At 42.0% G+C, this 18,866-nt stretch overlaps 1 protein-coding gene across 2 annotated transcripts in view; it reads right to left on the bottom strand.

Moving 5' to 3' along the window:
- The window catches only part of fgfrl1a (fibroblast growth factor receptor like 1a), a 56,133-nt gene extending 38,107 nt beyond the window's left edge, over nucleotides 1-18,026 (bottom strand). Inside the window, exons 1-2 of one of the 2 annotated variants that reach the window (XM_028416736.1) lie at nucleotides 17,557-18,026; nucleotides 16,644-16,740 (exon numbers count right to left, since the gene is read on the bottom strand). In XM_028416736.1, the coding sequence (XP_028272537.1) occupies nucleotides 16,644-16,704 (61 nt within the window). In that variant the 5' untranslated portion in view covers nucleotides 16,705-16,740; nucleotides 17,557-18,026. Of the gene's footprint in view, nucleotides 1-5,265; nucleotides 5,379-16,643; nucleotides 16,741-17,556 lie in introns of those variants that run through there. The other variant, XM_028416737.1, reaches the window with a different exon arrangement.
- Between the last annotated feature and the right edge of the window lie 840 nt (nucleotides 18,027-18,866).

Raw genomic sequence — 18,866 nt, 5'->3', positions numbered from 1 at the left:
ACATTAGTCACACACGGAGGTATTCAGGGGTAGGGGTGTCTCTCCTCCCTCCGTCCGTCCTCCTCCTCACTCCTGGACGGGGGAATGTGTTCCCTCAGCTGTATGGCTTTCTCATCAGGGGCCCACCCTCTCTCCTTTTTCAACGTCCATTCTTCTGGTTAGCGTTTAACCCTCATTCTCTCTTCACTATTTCCTTCTTATATCTCCCTGAGCACACATAAAATTCTTTTTCTTTTCTAACTTTTACTCCTATTTCCTGTAACATTCCTTCTTTGTTACCTCTTTTGTCCCACTTCCACATATTCCTGCTTTGTATCTGCTCCTTTAATCTTCACTTTTTTTGTCTAAATTTTTCATTCCTTTAACAGATTTAAATCTCATTTCCCTGAACTCTTACGTGTCCCCTGCCACTTCTTTTTTTCTCTCTTACTACCTGATGTCTTTTCCCGTCATCACTCCTTTCCTCTCTCTGTCTTTGTGCTTGTCCCCTTTTTGCTCCCTCTTTGTTACGATCATCACTTTTATTCACACCATCCTCATCGTTCTCTTTCCTTACTGGTCTCCTGCCTTTTTCACACACACACACCTCCCCAGAGGATCACAGGAGCAGGACCTCTAACTGAACCTCTCAACTTTCGACAGTTATTTTTTTTTTTATTTTATTTTATTTTTTTTTTTAATTTTAGATACTGTATTAATCCCAGAGGGAAATTCGTTAACCTCTCCTACGTCTTGTTTCTCCACCTCCCCTTTCTCCAGCTACTTTTCTTCCTCCTCCTCCTCCTGCCAGGTCCATGACCGAAGTAAAGTCTTTTTAAAACTGTCTCGTGGGGGTGAAACTGGAGCGAGTAAAAAACCTATTCTTCTCTTTTACAACACACATGGACAGTGTGTGTGTGCACAGTACTGGCTGCTATTCAACATATCAATACAACATCCAAATTTACAGCAGAAAAAAACATGGTTACAACCTGGTACAGGGTTATTGCCATAGTGTGTGTGGGTGGAAAAGCAACCTGGATGGCTCTGGGAGTTTATGGTGCATCCCTAAGACAACAATCAGGGCAAAGTGTGGCCTGAAAGCCGGACAAAGCCCCTGTGTCATTTCCGATCTGTGCCCACTTTGCACTGTTCGTGTGGGAAGATGCTTTAAACCAGGGTTTCTCACACTTCTTTGCTCTGGGGTCCAGTGATGTTATACCTTGGTTCTCTGATGCCCTGCATAGGCCCAGAGGTTTATCCTGCACCACAGGTGGCAGATCACTCATATCTGGGTTGGTGGTTGGTTGGTTGCTTTGCCGTAAGATGGGATTTGACAGACAGACCCCCCCTTCTACACAATATATTTAGACAAGGTAGCATATTATTTATTTCAAAAAACAATGGAAGTGGCTACTGACTTTTTATAAGGTGACCCTTTGTGGTGAAAAAGTAAGTACCCATCACTTAGTATGAAACACTTTACCCTGCAGGTGTTTCAAATTTAGTAAACTTTGATAAAATTACAAATTTCCTCTGTAATTGACTATTCTTCCTGCTCTGGCCAGTGAATACTACCAGTATACCTTTCACACAGTAACATTAGCAGCCATAATCGCAGCAGTGTATTAACTCACAGTTTTAGTGTGTTTTCTTTGGTTCCCTATTCTGCATTCTTCAAAGATCACTGCCAGTGCAGCACTGTTTGTTCAAATCAGGCTCACTAATGCCTTTCGCAGATACATAGACTAACGAAAATGTCTAGATTAAAAAAACACTTAAGGGGAAACCTTAATGCCAACTCGCCTTCCCTGAGGGCACAGCGGATCCCAGCACACTTTCAGCATCCCAATATGTCATTTTTCATGACATATATTTGAACATGTGTGTGATGGCTGGTCAGGACTGCCCGTTGTGTTCTGGATGTAGAGCTCGGTCTTTTAATGCTCTTAACGTTCCACTGGTCTTTAAGTCAGATGGGTCTGCAGAGTCCAACACAACGTTGTTGTTGGCAGAGGAGTGAGACTGGGGCGAGAGGGGAGAGCCGAGGAATGCTTTTGATGGAGAGCTCTTAACAGCGGGACGCAGCGTTGATATACTGCACAAGGTAGAGGTGTGTGTGAGTGTGTGTGTGTGTGCAGTAACGCAAAGTGTATTTCTTAAGAAGGTTTGGAACAAAGACTCCTCAAGAGTTCATTGTTATCATTGAATCAATTATAAAAGGAACATTTACATCTTTGTAAAAACAGGCCCAAGGTTTCTGCAACTGTTGGAATTTGTGTTTGTGTGCGTGCGTGTGTGCGTGCTGCTCAAATTACCCCAAAATCCGCAAGTCTGCTATTTATGCAATTCTTTTGGTGAAACCCTGTAATCTCCTGCTGTTATGAGTTCTCTTTTTAAGCCTGAATCCTGTTATCACATCCGTACTCTTTAAATTGATTATGAGCAGGAGGATTTCACGTTGCATAAGTCCACATCTGACACTTACCCAACGCCTCCCTGATCCTCCTCTTCCTTCTTTTCCACTGACATACACAGAGTCAAACAAACACAATCTTTGTTGCCTACGGCTACAGAGGCAGTGTTAGGTGCCCATTAAGCTGTCTCATTCAGGTGCGCACACACAGATAAAAAGACACTTTCTTGCTCTGACCCAGTCACTTCCACCCCATCAATAGGTCAACTGCTGCTTGTTACTCCATCCTGACAGTTAACACTGAGCCTGAGGCTAGTACAACAATTACACACACTCATAACGCACAAAACCTTCCCCCCTCCCTCTCCATCTGTCTCACACACTCACTCACACAAAAGAAAAACACACAGCGGCCAGCAAAACTTTGAGGAATCTGCTGAGTGGTTCGGTCGGCAACCTGATCCCCTTAACAAAACACGCACCATCAGCTTTCACACACAGACGCACACAAAAAGGTGCAAACTTTCTGTAATCGCTTCTTCATTTTATTTTAATCAAATATTTCATGACTTTATTACAACCTCAGGCTTTCCCAAGAAATTTGATTTCCCTTCTCCCTCCATTGTCACTTCTCCATCCTCCCTCTCTTTGTGCTCCTCTCACTACAGTTTTTCTAATAGCAGGTTATATTGTTCCAGTTCTTGTGTTCTGGTGGCTGCACCTGTCGGCTGTTCCCTGGAGGAAAAACCCTCCACAATCAAGGATCTAAGAATGAAGGCTGTCATTTAGAAGAAACTTACCAAACGAGTTGGTCTGTTACAAACACAGGGTAAGGGGGGGGGGGGGGGGGGGGGGGGGCTTCCTCTAACCCTGAAATAACACCTCGTCCACAGAGACGGTGCCTAAAATACCTACCAAAACTTGATGGTTAAAAATGATATAAAATTACCATATAATCACACTGTTCCTTCCAAAAACAAAGATCAGCGCTCACATTTCATGTAAATGTTCAGAACCAGCGGGGCAAGGTGTGAAATCCACTACAGATCTTTTCCGGTCGGGTTTATACTTGACAAGTGCTGTAAATTTGCTGAAACCTTGGCCTAGAAAAGATAATCATATTTAATGACACGCACCACCCAAATAAATACAGAGGAGAAGATTTATGAAAGTGATTCGTTCAACTGAGGTTAAAGGAAGTGGTTGAATAGGAGCTCTTTGAAATCCTGTTTTACATTTATGCAGCTGTGGGAAAAAGAATGCTGTCATCCAACGGTACAGCAGTGTGATGGTAGCTCATGGCATTTTTTATAGATGGTACATCCCTCAGAAAGGAAGTTACACTTTTGGGTCAACTATGGCAAACTCTGGGGCTCGACATCAGTGTTAAAAAATTGCAGTTCATCCCGAGCCGTCTAGGGGCTGACTCCAAAATTGAGCCAATCCCCATAGATTCCCATGTTAAAATGGTCAACTTTAGAGCAAAAATAAACATGTTTACAGCATGCTACAAAAATAGTTTTGGTCTCTATTGATTGAAGTTCTTTTTTTCTGACAACTAATTCTTTTATAACACACTTTTAATTATATCAGGCACGACTGCTGTGAGTGACAGGCAAGTGTTGAGTCACAGCACAAGCTGCTATCTTCTACAACTGCCTGTTTTTGTCTGTATTTGGAGTTTAGGTGGACTGTGACACTGCTAACATGATGATGGTGGGACCCTCCCCCAGAGATTCAAATATCAAGAGAAAGTCACAAAAAACCATCCCAGGTTTCTACAATACAGAAAACTACTGTAATACTTATATATTTAAAAAAAAACAGAAGCTACTTGAACATGGAAAATGTGGAAATGAGCCTTTTTTGAGGAAACTTGAGACGGAGATCAAAAAGTTAAGCAAACCACAGAGAACCTGAGGTTTAAACCTAGAACACACGTTTAAAGCTTATAAAGGGCTTTATGAAAACCACATCATGCACAGTATGCATTTGTGTGGGTGTGCGTAGTAGAACATTATATAAGTGCAGATTCAGGAAAGTCACGGGAGGAAATGGGAGAGTAAAGGAATGAAGGAAGGGATAAAGACTGAAGAGTTAATCCACACAAACTACCTGCTTTGGATGTACAGCTAAACTGCAGACTGCAGAAGCGACTGACATTTTAATAACTACCTTGGATAAAAACTGTTGCATTACCATCTCAGCCTGAGAGACAAAAACACACTGACAGGTCTGGAGACAACGGTCCATTACCAACTTGCAGTCAGGAAAGCTCACGAAAGAAGACACAAAAATCTGACACTTATGTCTTTTATGGACAGAAGTGAACTTCACACGATTACTGAATGAGGAAAACATGGTGAAGCAAGAAGAAGACTGGGACAGAATAAGCAGACTAGTTAATGCTGGAAGTAGGTCAAAAGTCACAAGTGCTATTCCAAGTGAGTGTGTCTATGTCTGTGCATCATTCCTGGCTGGTCAGTGTATGGAGGCCGAAGACTGGGTTACATTTATGTGCTAAGTAAGACCTTATGGGCCAACATGGTGAATCGAAAGAAAACTCAAATAATAGCTTACATATAGTTGATAAAATCTACAGTAACTGAATCTAAAACAAAGACACACATATAGTTTATAGGTCCTTAACTTCAGTTTCCAGAGGTGATGAGCTGCTATGGATTCACACAAAGTAGCCTGGACCTGACCTCAAATGTACGTAAATGAGATTCGGCAAACCTCACACCATCACTCTTAAAATGCACCTGATGTGTACAAATACCAGATTATAAAGAAGCAAGATTATTTATGCACGGACAAAACAACTCCACCACTTCTCTCTGCAGCAGTGAGCTCTAGTAAACACTTACTAGGCGGCAAAGTCTCCCCCCAAAACTGCAGCAGCTGCAGGTGTTGTTGGTCGTATGTGAGGAATAGGAATCCGTGGCTGGGGTCATTTTACTTATTCTGTCACCGTCAGCTTACAGCCGCAATTTAGCAAGGACCCGCTGACCCAGGACATGGGAGGAGGAACACACAACTGAGGTAAACAACTGCATTTAACCATTAATCTCAACACAACATTAAAAGTAAATGCACCTGTTTAGTAATGTGTGTGTCTGTCTCCTGCTTTTCAGATAAATGTCACAGCTGGAGATAATGAAAGTTAACACTCTAAGTGTGTGTGTGTGTGTGTGTGTGTGTGTGTGTGTGTGTGTGTGTGTGTGTGTGTGTGTGTGAAGCAAAGCAGTGTCCTCGACCTGATGTTTATCAGTATTCTGGAGGCAGACATTGTTACTCATTAACAGCAGTGATAACACACACAAACATGCATACACACTAACACACACACACACACACACACACGGCACCACCACCTGCTGTGGTCCATCTCAGTGATAAAGAGGTGAATATTTGCTGTAAGGGGGCCATCCATATTGACATATAAAGGAGGAGACAATGAGTAAGACGGAGCGAGTAATTAAACAATGACAGATAACGTTTGAAAGGGCTGCACTGCAGCAGGCATTATAATTAAAGCTACACTGTGATATTTCTTGGGTTAGTTATTAGCAAAAGTGTCTGTGCTTCTGCACACGGCCGACTACTTGCCTTGCATTCTGTAAGAATAGAAATAAAAATACATAACCAGAAGACTCCTGTTCTCCTTCCTTCATCCTTCTGTACTTCCTCTTCCTCCTCTCCCTCACATTTTCTCCACCTCCTCCACCTGTGTGTTTTCTGGTTCACTGGGTGGGGAGTCAAACATTCCAAGCATGCACATAATGCACTCACACACACACGCATGCACACATATACACATCCATGCCCCCCTCACACATTCCACACCAATCCTGGGCCGTGACTAAGTCCATTTGTTCAGCTCTGGTCACTGTCTTAGCCTTCTGCCTATGTGTGTGTGTGAGTGTGTGTGAGAGAGAGAGAGGGGATAAGGTGTGTGTGTGTGTCTGTCACATGTGGTTAACCTACGCCTTTTTCTTCTAATCTTTTCATGCTGAGTGACATCTAAATTTCACCGAAAGCCCTAAAAGGTAAAAACAGAAGGAATAAAAAGAACCTTAAGGAAGATGTAAGGACACCACAGGTTCCACCTGGACATTTACATGTCTTGCACACTGGTTACAAAGCTGGAGAGACTATAGCACTGTCTGATATAACACAACCCTCTTACTCAGTTGAATGATGCCAACTTTTGTCTGTTTGTGTAATATGGGTGCCAACAGAGAGCAGACCAAAACGTGATGTCTGGAAAGATGCTATGCCGGCCAGTCAGATACCTGAAAGATTTCCTGACCTTTAGATGCTTTAGGAAAACTGGGTCCAGCTCTGTCCAAATGTTTCCTTAAAATATGTGTGTGTGTGTGTGTGGTGTGTGTGTGTGTGTGTGTGTGTGTGTGTGTGTTTGGGCCAATGCAGTATTTGCCATGACGCACACACTGAGCCAGGAACACATCCTGAGATGTGGTGATTGATGGTGGACACTCGTGCACACAGGCAAGTCCTGATTGCTGCCTGAAATGTATCAGTCATCAGGTCACTTGTACCCGTCAGTACAGACTAATCTCTCCGTCTCGCTCATGTGTTCTTTGTTCCTTTGTTCTTGTTTTGATCTCATCATCCTGTAAACATGGGACTGTATGTGTCAAAATTAGGGGAAAAAAACTAGAGATGTATTTCCTGTTATATTTCAGTGCATGTGTAAGTTAGCCTTTTCAACGATCAAACTTGTGTTGCTTGCTGTTCTGAGAAGTTCGAAACTGAGTCAGCACTGGTGTCAGAGAAATCCACAGGGGCATGGTGGCAAAACTAAAAGTGAGTGCTCCTTACAGCATGAAAAAACGTATATCAGCAAGGACAATTTTCCATTTGTGAGGCATATCTGGAGATATTCCTTCAGTAATTTGATCCATGAACAAAACATGGGTCCAACCATTACAAAGATGAAAGAACCAGAACAGTAGAAACACTAAGAGAGTCGAAGTGAATTGTTTAGGTGCACAGGCAGTGTTATGACATCTGTTTTCTGGGGTGCACAGAGCATCCAGATGGTGGACTAAAATAACAAATCAAGAAGATTCAATGTGCGAAGCAGACAAGAGGAGTGCTATTCCACCAACAGGACAGCACTCCACCCAACAAGCCCACGATAGGGATGATTGAAGAATGTATATCTGAACTCTGATTGAACAGCCTCAGACCATTTCCTCTTTTAAAATGATGAAGAAGAAGCTCCGCTCTTATTACATAGCTACTAATTGGAGTGACAGAAAATCTTGGAAATTGAACAGCAGAGTCTTCAATGGAACAATGTGATACAAAATAGAAGAGCACCACAGAATAGAACAACAGTCAAGCATCTCCATATCTCTAGGCACGTGTCTGCAGCTATACATAATTATGTAGATGGTAAAAATAGGTCTGTTGTTTTCGGTCCATAAATCGCCGACAACTCAGAGATGCATAGACTTCACAAAAGAGTGTGTCACTTTCTTTCACTGAGAGCTGCATACAACTTTCTGCTCACATAAACCCCACCGCATGTAATCCAGTGTGGTTAAAGCTACACACTTCAGCTCTGAAACCTCTGCTCCACTCTGATCTGAGAGCTTTCCTCTCCCTCCCACCCCCCACCTTTTCCGTCCACCACCACATCCCACTGCCTCCGCTAAAGCTCCCACAACACAACAGTTAAATCCCAGAAAGCAGCTCATAAGTACCTTTGTTAATTACATGTGGAAGAATAGGTCTGTTGTGTGCCCTGGTGTGATAATGGTGCCAGCACAACAGAGGGATTACCTCTGGATAATAACTACACTGAGCTGACCAGTGTGATGAAGGGCCATGTAGTGGGAAATAATTAACACAGCTAACTGGTCTGCAGGCCTTTCAGCTACACGTCAGCACCGTGTGGGTACTGGCAGGGGATTAATGTCCTTATTTATTCATCGTGGCTGTAACCAATATCTGTTTGTGTACTCAAGAACTTAATTTTTTACAGATCGGGTCAATGTTTTTCCTCCTACTTTGGGAAAAATGCAAGAAATGTCAGTCACGCCATTCTCTGCTGCTTTTCAAATTATTAACAATAATCAGCACAGGGTGCACTACTGTCTACTTTGGCTACAGGAGAAGTCCTGAAATAGTTGTACCACACTGTGTCAGCATATTTAATGGAACGGGGGATTTTTGGTATCGTGCAGCAACATCTTAGCTCACAGTCATGTCTGTATATTCACACACAAAAAAAACTCTTTAAAAGTGGAAAATGCATTATATATAGTCTGCACAAAACTTCCTAATCCAAAAATGACTGCTGTTCAAAATGTTAAAGGCCAAAACTGAAGATTTAAAGCCTGACTGACAGCCGTTTGACAGAAAATCCCCAAATTATAAAGACAGGCTCAAGGTGCTGGAACTGTTTGTAAGATGTTCATGAACCTGCAGAGACCCTTCCACCTGCCTGACATTAGCTCTTATGTCTCTATTTTAAGGTTTTGAGTCCAGCTATAGGAAGAAGCTAGAGGTACCCCCAACAAACAAGCATCGTTTTACACTGTGGAACACATTTCTGTATATTTTGAATTCCGAGATGTCACACTCAGTTTGAATATGAAAATAAATATCAGTAAACATCAGATGACATAAATGTTTGGCTGCATATTTAAAGGTAGGGTAGGAGATTTCATTCTGATGCACTTTTTGTTAAATTAGTGTAACTTCTCTTCTACAATCCGATAGCAACCGATTAGTTCAGCAGTTTTGCTTAAAACGAAGAATATGAATCATCTGTGGAAGCTATAAAATGCTAAAAACATCAGCCAATCCTACGAGGCGCCCCTGCGCATATAGTTGGCTGGTTGTCACTCTCTTCCTGCTCTGCGCGCACCAGAGAGGTACTTGCATGATGGCCGAAGTCACAGACTGGTTGGGAGGTGTGGCTTCGGGGTGAACTCCGAAAGAAAGGGGTGTGTGTTTACTTTCAAACTCTGGCTGACTCTGACTGAGTTTTCAAAATCTCCTACCCTACCTTTAAAGCCACTATAGTATATAGAATGTGTCCTCCAGAGTCCCTGTCTTCTTAAACCCACCCCCACATCTCCCAGACTCATTCCCCCAGCAGTATAGATTCCACACCGACAGCTGGGATTGAGTTTGAGTTTATGTGTGGTGATTTTAGAGGCATAAATTACCCACAGTAATCTGAGATTACATTATGCAATTGTGCAAAACTTGGATCTGAAAGGCATTGTGTGTATTCATGTCATTTAAACTGAGTGAGAGCTCAACAAAACAAGCCTGTGTGACGTAGCTAGAAGCTACAGACAACAGCTCACAAAAAGTATTTCCTAAAGCTGTACGCCTTAACATCCTGCCCTGATCAGCCTCCACTTCCTGGGGTCAAAGGTCATCTGTATGTCTGACAAACAACCGAGCAGAGAGAGTGTGGCCAACTGTCCATAACATGTCAATCACGTTTGACACTGAGGTCATAGTAGTGATATTTTTGGTCAGACTAGTCTTGTGTGCCTGCCTAACACAGAGACAAACACAACTGCCCCAAGTGGTGTATTCCCACCACCACCACCCCCCCACCCAACACAATCTGACAGACTGAAGCCTAAAGAAAACAAGGAACTGTGTCTCCTGTCCCAGTGATCACTTTTCAATGTCTCATTTGTAACGCCATCAGGAATAACAGCTGGGGACTGTGTGTGTGGTGGTGGTCGTGGTGGTGGTGGTGGTGGTCGTGGTGGTGGTGGGGGGGGGGGGGGGGGGGGGGGGGGGGGGTTAAAGGGGGGTTGAAAAGGGTTGGAGGGTAGACAAGAGAGCAAGAAACCAGAAGACACAAAGAAAGTGACAGAGGAATTAAAATGTCAGATACAGATAGAAGGTGAGAGAAAACAGAGATGTGAAGGCAGCGAGTGAGTGATGTTCAAAAAGACCTGATTAAAAACAATGACTACAAAACCTCTCTGACTAGTTAGTTAGTTTGTATTATTTTGTGACGCTAGCAAGTTGTATCCAAATTAATCCCCCAACTTGACTCTGTGGTAAAGCTTCAACTCCAGTGTTTTGCAAGGTAGAATGACTGTTTTTGTGAATGGAGTCTAGTGGAAGGAGGAACAAAGACTTCAGTTCTGCACTTAAAAAGCTAACATCTCTTTGGCAGCTTTGAAACTTTATAATAAATAAATAGTTTAAATAAACATATAGTTTCATTAAATCCTCTGTGTGACACACACGAGGCTAAAAGGTGAGAAAGAAGTGAAAGCTGCGTGTGTGTGTGTGTCCTGTGGGGTTCCTAGTGTGTTATTACAGTCTCCTCTGGTGCCGGCATGTGTTTTCTCTGACCCTACCTTAGACACACACACAATCACAGTGTGTGCACATAAACTGACACACACTCTCTCCCTGACCCCTCCCTGATCTACTGGCTGCCCTTTGACCTGCTGTGCTGTAGCGTTGACCAAACATACCCCAACTCTACTGAGACCACAATACAGCACTGTGGCGCCATGGCCCACACAATACTTCACTATGTAGGAGAAAGATAGAGGCAGAGAAACGGGGTAAAAATATGTGAGGTCACGTTGAGAAGAGGAGCGAGAAATGCCTACAGCAACAAATACACAAATGCAAGAACGCAAAAGAGACAAAATACAGAATGAACGAACAAAGTGGAAACACAAACGAGGCCCTCATTAGCTTTGCCTGCTTTTTTCTTGTTTCTTTTTGGGATCACATAGTTTCATCCAAAAGACGGCAATGCAGACACTGACTCCACCAGCTGTCCCTGCCTGGTACGAAGCCTCCTTCTCCTACATATGCTGCAGTGTCCTCTGCCAAAAAAGTAGCCCTGAAGGTCTAAGTTTATAGAATATACTTTATTAATCCCTTTGGGAAGGTCCCTCGGGGATATTTGGGGAATTTATACCCATGAACCCTCTTCTAATGATTCAACGCTGGTTCAAAATCTGCAAAGTGTCCCTTAAATGTCCCTTTTCTTTTAGATTTCCTTAGCTCTGTGGTTAGACACTTAACGACACACACCTTAATATCTATGAGTTTTATGTCTTGAGTTAAGTTATAAGACAGGAAAGAGGGAGGCAGCGTTTAAAGCTTAAACCAGTGTTAGATTTCTTTGTGTGTCCCTCGCCATTTCTTTCCACGGCGCCTCCTTTTGCCATCTTATCTTGTCCTGTTGCTTTTCTTTCTGCTGCACCCCCCACCCCCCTCCACAAACACACCTCACATTTTAACGTGACAGGTCGTCAACCCCCGCAGAGAACGTCCAGACAGCACCATTTAATATCCCACTATTAGCAAAGTCAAAGCAAACATTGACTTTATCTAAATGTTGGCTAATAGCCTCTAACGTTAACAGGCCCTGTAAAACTCTACAAAAAGGGGAGGGGTGCCGGGGGGAGGAGGAGGAGGAGGAGGAGGCTGAAGGCTGCTGCTGGTGCTCAAGTTCTGCAGTTTGCTTCCTGCAAATGAGGTCACATCAGTGCTATAATGTGCTACAATAATTTATAGTAAATTATAGGCAGAGGTCCCAACAGAATAGGTCAGTTTTGGTTGTTCTTTACGTACAAATAGCACAGATTGGCCTTTGAACACAGCTTTCCTTGTTCAAACAGCCAATAAGACAACATTTGGCCCAGACATTAGGATTTAACAAGAGGAACTAAAGCAGTCATTTGGTCCCTTTGAAGCCTCCCTTTGTCTCCTAATCACCACATAATCAACACACTCTCTCTCTCTTACTAAAGTCTCACTGTCTGTGTAATCATAAATTAAGCTGCATATTAGAGGAAGTCTCCACTGTGGTTTCAGCTATCCATGTTAAACAACTACTGAAAAAAGTCATTAGATCATTCAAATAAAAGAGACTTTTTTGCTTTCTTTCATTGTAAACTGGATTTAGTGCAAACACTGATGGTTGGCAGGTAAATGCCGACCAGGCTGTATAATGGTTATCAGCACGTCAAATGGTATTTACGGCGTTTAGCTGTGACTTAGAATGCGTAGCATGTTCAAACAGCAGGAGCGAGGTGGAAGGAGATTTACTGGTGTGAGTCTGTGAGTGTGTCTGTTTACAATGAAGTGAAGTTGTCTGTTTGAAGCATCTGTCTGTGGAATGCAGCCGTTTACTCTATGAGGATTCAAGATGCTCTGCTCATACTTGCACCCCCCCCTGCACACAAAGAGGCAGGCAGATGCCACCACAATGTTTTGTATTACAATGTGCAACAATTTAGACATATATTAGACATATACAGAACATAAGGGTTAAATTGACTTGATTCACTGAGAGATTCAGTGAAGAAAAAGGCAGTCAAATATTTTTTTGGATCACATTTTAGATTAAGTATAAAGCCTTATTAAGACCTCCTCTTTATTACGGCTCTGCTCGTCCACAAACTGCCCCCTAAATGTGTGCTTCAGAGGACATGCCAGTGCTGGTATTACCTCTGATGCTGACTCAGAATCAGAAGTCTATCAGAACACTCTGTTGTTCTGCTTCCATTCATCCACACAGCACACCACTGCCGGCTATGTGGATGGAGCTACAGGAATTAAACTGAACCAAACGATCTACCTCCAGTTACAGAAAACAAGGAACAGCAATATTTTTACACAAATTTGTCACATCCTTTTACAGATTTATAAGTAATATCATTGTCCATTTTAAAAGTCTGAAGCCCTTCAATCCATAGTTCTCTTTAAGTCACTGTTAGCATCAACATGCTAATTACATTCTTAAGTTATGTGTGTGGGACAGAGGGTTGTTAATTGTGTATCTGTGTGTGTGTGTGTGCTTACATATTTATGGGTAGTGTCTTCTATTTGTATATGTTTCCAGCATGTGTTTGTGCGACTGTTTACAGTCTCCGTCTGTCGTTGTCCGCAGCGACGATGAGCAGCTCTGTTTCTCAATCTGTGTTTGTAACAGTGCCTTTATTTTTGGCAGCTTCCAGGGAATGAAGATGCACTTTTAATGTGACTGTGTGGCATTTTACACTCAATATAACAACCAATGGACCCCCGCTTGCGTCTATGTCTGTTTTTCTCCCTACATCAGGAAGCCATGAGTAGAAACCCGCCCTTATCATCTCCTTTCTGGTTTTATAGTTTCCCTGATGTCAAAAGACAAATGTGAGAATGTGACGTGTCACTTCAACACAACATAAATCAGGTATAAGTGAAGGAAAAAAGGAAAATCTCTGCCGGATTATTCAATAATCACATTATTATTATCCTGTCTGCTCCAGTTCAAGCGTTTAACAGCTTTTGTAAATCCCATCTGACATACACATGACACTTCACATCACATAATTAATGTATCTAAGTGAGTGTGTAGCACAAAAAAGTAGAAATTGGATCTGTTCAGTGCCTCTTAAGAACTATAAAATGCCTTGATCAGGCCTGAGAAAACAACAGAGCAGAGACTGCAAGTTTTTCCATTCAAGAGAAACAGTCAAAATGCAACATCTGCTTTTCAGAATAGAGTTTCTTTGTATAATTGCTTAATGCTGAAGGAAATTGGACTAGATGGAGGTCATTGCTCCTAAAATCTTAAGAGAATGTTGGAGAAAGTACAGTGGAAATAGCTGAATTAGTATTCATTTGGCCATGTGGAAAAAATACACCACCACGCAACACTGACTTAAAAAAATTAGTCCATCCATGTGCGCATAATGTACACAATGTGAGCAAACAAAGGTATCCTGCCTTTCTCCTTGGTCTTTATGTTATCCCTCTCAGTAGACGTAGGATGGGTCCGGGCTGCAGGTAGCCTTCAATGCATCTGGCTTAGTGCCAGTTTTTGACCCCTGAAATCAAGACCAGTGCTGTTCAGCTAAGGGAGAATGCTAATCTCTCAGCTGCTCAGTCTCATGCCCAACTACTCACACACATACGCACACAGAGGCCCAGGCTGTGGTTCACACAGTGCAGTTGTATAAGGCTTCGTAGAGTAGTTCATGTGGCTCTACACCTGCTGTAAAAATGGCATATAAGTTGTATTTTCATGTTTCTTTGAACCTGCACTCCACCACCTCTCTTTGTTTCTTCAGCCCTCAGGTATTTAGTATTTCTGTGGAAAACAGCCTTCTGTGCCATCTAAGGCTCAACGCCAAGGTCATTTTCCCAGTTTTTCTAGTGATTAAATTAAATTAGACTGATCCAGGTGGTGTGACAACACCCTGTTATACAAAGACTTAAATTTACTGTCAGTTAATCCTGTTTGTCTCCTGTTTGGCTCCACATAAAAGCCCATGTAATCAGTTTTAATGTTATTTGTATTGTTTCTACATCTACCCTTAAGTAACACACCTCAGCCACTTAACAATCATTTTAATTAAATTGGTCACACCCTTAATAGAATTTTGTACTCACTGTATAGACAGGAAATTGTCATCACCAGCTTTTTCATTACCCATTTACAGTAATATACTGGAGGGATTATTATTCCTTGGCATTGCTGCAATTAGTTGAGCAACTGGCACTTCTGGAAATGATATTATGAGCTCAAATTTTTATCAGATAAAGCAGCTCATGTGTCTTCTTTCAGTGGAGTCGGAGACAGAGTCCAGCTTGTACCACCTTCCCAGATAAAGAATGTAAGCACCGCCCAAGAACATAGTGGAAGTGAATCAAATCTGACAACACCACCTTTCAGACATGCACTTTTTGTCTTAATCAGACAGCACCTGAACGTACCAAATAGTACCGAATAGTACCAAAACAATCTGCTGAAGATCAACAGAATTTCTCCAGTTTTTTACTATACAATATAAAGATGAGTTGCAAAGAGTAAACAGAAAACACGCTGCTGTTCACAACCACAACTTCACAATTAGAGAAGTATGAAGCTCAGCCCACAGGGTGACCAAAGCCCAGCATCCCTCTCTCTCACACACACAATTTCTTGAAGTAAATTTCTACAGTATCATTTCCCTTCTGCAGGAATACTGCCCGTCCGTCTGTCTGTCAGCTCAGATGAGGGAGAAGTTCAGTTTCTAATGGGTGGATAATGGTATTTTGTTCCCTCTGTCCTCTTCATGCTCTCCTGCCCTCTCTCTCACACCCCCTTCTATAATCTGCTTCCTTTCCTTATCCACTTTCCCCCCTCCTTGTTCTTCACCCATGCCCCTCGGTGCCCCTTTTTCTCCTTTCCTTACTTCCCTTCTGTCACTTTTATCGTCATCTCTTACTCCCCCCCTTTGTTTCTTTCCATCTCCCGTAGCCTTTCCTTCTGTCCCTTTCTGGTGCCTGTGCCGGTTTCATTGACACACTGCAGGCAGCGAAAGAGGGGGGGGATGCTGTGGCATTGTACAGCAAACATCCCTAATAGGCTAATCTAATCTCATCTCTTTGCGGTCTATGGCCCTGTGTTTACTTTCGGCCCCGTGTCTGCACGCTCGCTCTGCCTTGCCTGACTGAATGCAGCTTTGTTCCCACTGAAAACTCATCATCGGTGTGATCTCGGGAGCGGGCGCCAACTCCATAACTGTCTGCTCATAGAGCCTACAGACAGGGGGCTAATCTGCGCAGAGTTTGTGTAGCTGTCATTGTGTAGCTTCATTGTGCCTAGATTCATTCAAATAAAATAAAAAAAACAACCAAAACTTCACTTAAACATCCATAAAGTGAAATTAACCCGCACAAGTGTTGATATCAAGGCAAATGTATCAGTTTAAAGGAGAGTTCATACAAGTAAATGCAGGGTAGTGAGCATTTTGAGTGTTTTGTGGATGACATTTGCAGCAAAGCGCTGCTGACTGTGCTGTAGTGCCACTTCAGGGATTACTCCTAAGGTGTGTCACACACTATGGGATAGCCTGCAGCCAAAGATTCTCCTCCCCAGCACAGTAGGCGGACACAGCGATGGATTTCTGGGGAGTTTAAAAAGACTTTCTCTCCAGATGTTTAACATCCATGTGTCCTTGCACTCTTTGACAGGTATGGATAACTGTGTGTCCTCAAAACAAGCTGTTCTGCCGGCACAGGCGGGGGTTGCTTTGCGTAACGTCCTTGCTCTCACTATAAGGCCGAATTCTTACACATGCAGACATGTAAATGAGCAGCTGTGGACCCCACAGGCCTGGATTTCTTGTTTTCTTGTCAAAGTCTGGGTGCGATGGATTTGTGCATTTGATTACATTAATGCCACACACACACACTCTTCTGGATACGGACACTGCGGCTTTTGGCTACTCACCCCTTGCAGCTGTGGTCATCAGGACCATCTCCAGAAACAGGCAGGTCCAAAGAAGTTCCATTTTCTTTTAACGAGGAGGACAAATGATGACTTCGATCTGAAAAGGAGGACAGAAGAATCATTCACGGTGCTGATGAAATATTTTATTATAAAATAAAAACTTAATATGTAAATGTTTAATTCTATCTTCTGTTTAACTACTTAACTAAGTTGTGTTACTTTCCACAGACAGACGTAGAGAAGACACAGACAAGTACTTGGTTCCAAAATTGTTTCATCTTAATCTCTCTTCTTTTTGCTATATTGCTTTTCTTGATCTGCTCCGTGGCAACCTGAACAAAGTGACCAGACACATGAACATAAATCTGTCTAAAGATTTTCTGGAAGTCAGGCTACTTTTGCTTGCAGATTTATTCTGTCCACCTGTCTGTCTGTGTGTGTGTGTGTCTCTTCTTACAGTGGTTTTAATCTTTCTGCCTCATAAATTCTTCCACAAACCTTACCAGATCTTATTTCAGCACTTTACAGGCTGTATCTTTGCTCAGTGTCTGTCATCTCAAGCTCAGGAGAGACCGCTTCACACTTTAAAGCCCAGGTTAACTGATTAGGAAGTGTGTGGCAATCAAGGGCACATTTTTAGAGGACAGAACGTCAGGACTGTCCAAGAATATTTACAATAAAACAGTGAATAAAGATAAAGCAGAGGAAATATACTGCACTGATGCAATGTGCAAGTGTTGCAACAGGTTATTTATTCACACGCACTGGATTAAATGCTAGTGAATTTTATATATTTAGCACTTTAACACTATACTGGGTAACTACAACGGAAGTGATACACAGAGATAAACACACACACTGTTTATGCAAGTATCACAGTAACTCTGGATGTTTTTAATAAAGCTATACTTACTGTAAAACTCCCAGCAGTGGTGATGTATCCTCTGTGTGTTATCTGCATGCACACCGGGCCGTTATTCCGTGAAAAAAGTCGTTCAGCTTCCAGATTTCGATGATTTAATCCGTGATTCAAACCGAGAATAAATCACAAACGTGGACACGCTTCTGTCACTGAAGCCTTCAGTGGGGGAAAAAAAAGCTTAAACTAAAAGTGTGCAGCTGAAAACTATGACAATAAAAACCAAAATACAGAAACTCGGTGAAACACGTGAGCGCTCCAAATGTATCTGTAGTATTTCTGAATGACAGTCCGCGTGTAAACCGCTGCAGGAGCGGGAGCAAGACAGAACGACAGACACGAAGAAATAAAAGTCGAATCTACATTCTTTCCTCTTTTCCCAACTATTCTGACAAGTTTCTGCTACATTAAAAGCTGAAAGCTTCACCCACACACCGCCTCCAGCAGCGCTTCACCGTCTAAACTTCAGCCGCAGGCGAGAAAACAAACTGCGTCGACGGACAGTCCCAGCGCCGTAACTTTCAGCCAATCAGAGCGCAGGCCAATCAGGAGGCGGACCAATCAGAGAGCAGGAACGTCCAGGACAAATTTGGAGCGGTTTAAAGTGTTTTATGAGATGGATATTAATTCAAATCATTTATTAAATAAATATTTTATATAATATTATTATAAAAATAAATAAATATGTGTTTAAATTATTGTTTTATATATTATTGTTATTTATTCCTTTATCTTTATTTAATCTTTTACTGTATTAATAATATTATTATTATTGTTATTATTATTATTTGTTCGTAGTAGGAGTTTTACAACAACTATATAAAATGTTATTCTATTCTATTCTATTCTATTCTATTCTATTCATAGAGCCTATGCATTTTCAGTGGTGTGGCACCATTTAACATTATGTACCTGTACTGCCATCTCCTGGCAGGTGGAGTTTATTGCAGCAATGTACTTTTTGCTTACATATAAGGTGACATTTTGATGTGTTCTGTCTTGTTTTCTAAAATATATTTATATAAATAATTAGGCTAATATATAACTGTGTTTTTCTGTCCCGTAATTTTTATTTTTTTCATTGTATTACAATACAAGACAACCCCTGTTTTCTGACTTTTCCTGACAAAAAAAAATCAGACTTTTATTAGTAGTTGGCCCTCTGAATGACAATCCTTTAAACATAATATAAAAGCGTTATACCATTAATAGGTCTGTTCAAAAGCACATGTTGAAGCTAGAGTGCCATCTTCTGGTGATGAGAGGAACACGTCATTCTACAGAGAACAAACTGATTTTTTAAG

Source organism: Parambassis ranga, chromosome 10, assembly GCF_900634625.1.
Source record: "Parambassis ranga chromosome 10, fParRan2.1, whole genome shotgun sequence".
NCBI classification, from domain to species: Eukaryota; Metazoa; Chordata; class Actinopteri; family Ambassidae; genus Parambassis; species Parambassis ranga.
This window is presented reverse-complemented; position numbering and strand designations above follow the sequence as displayed.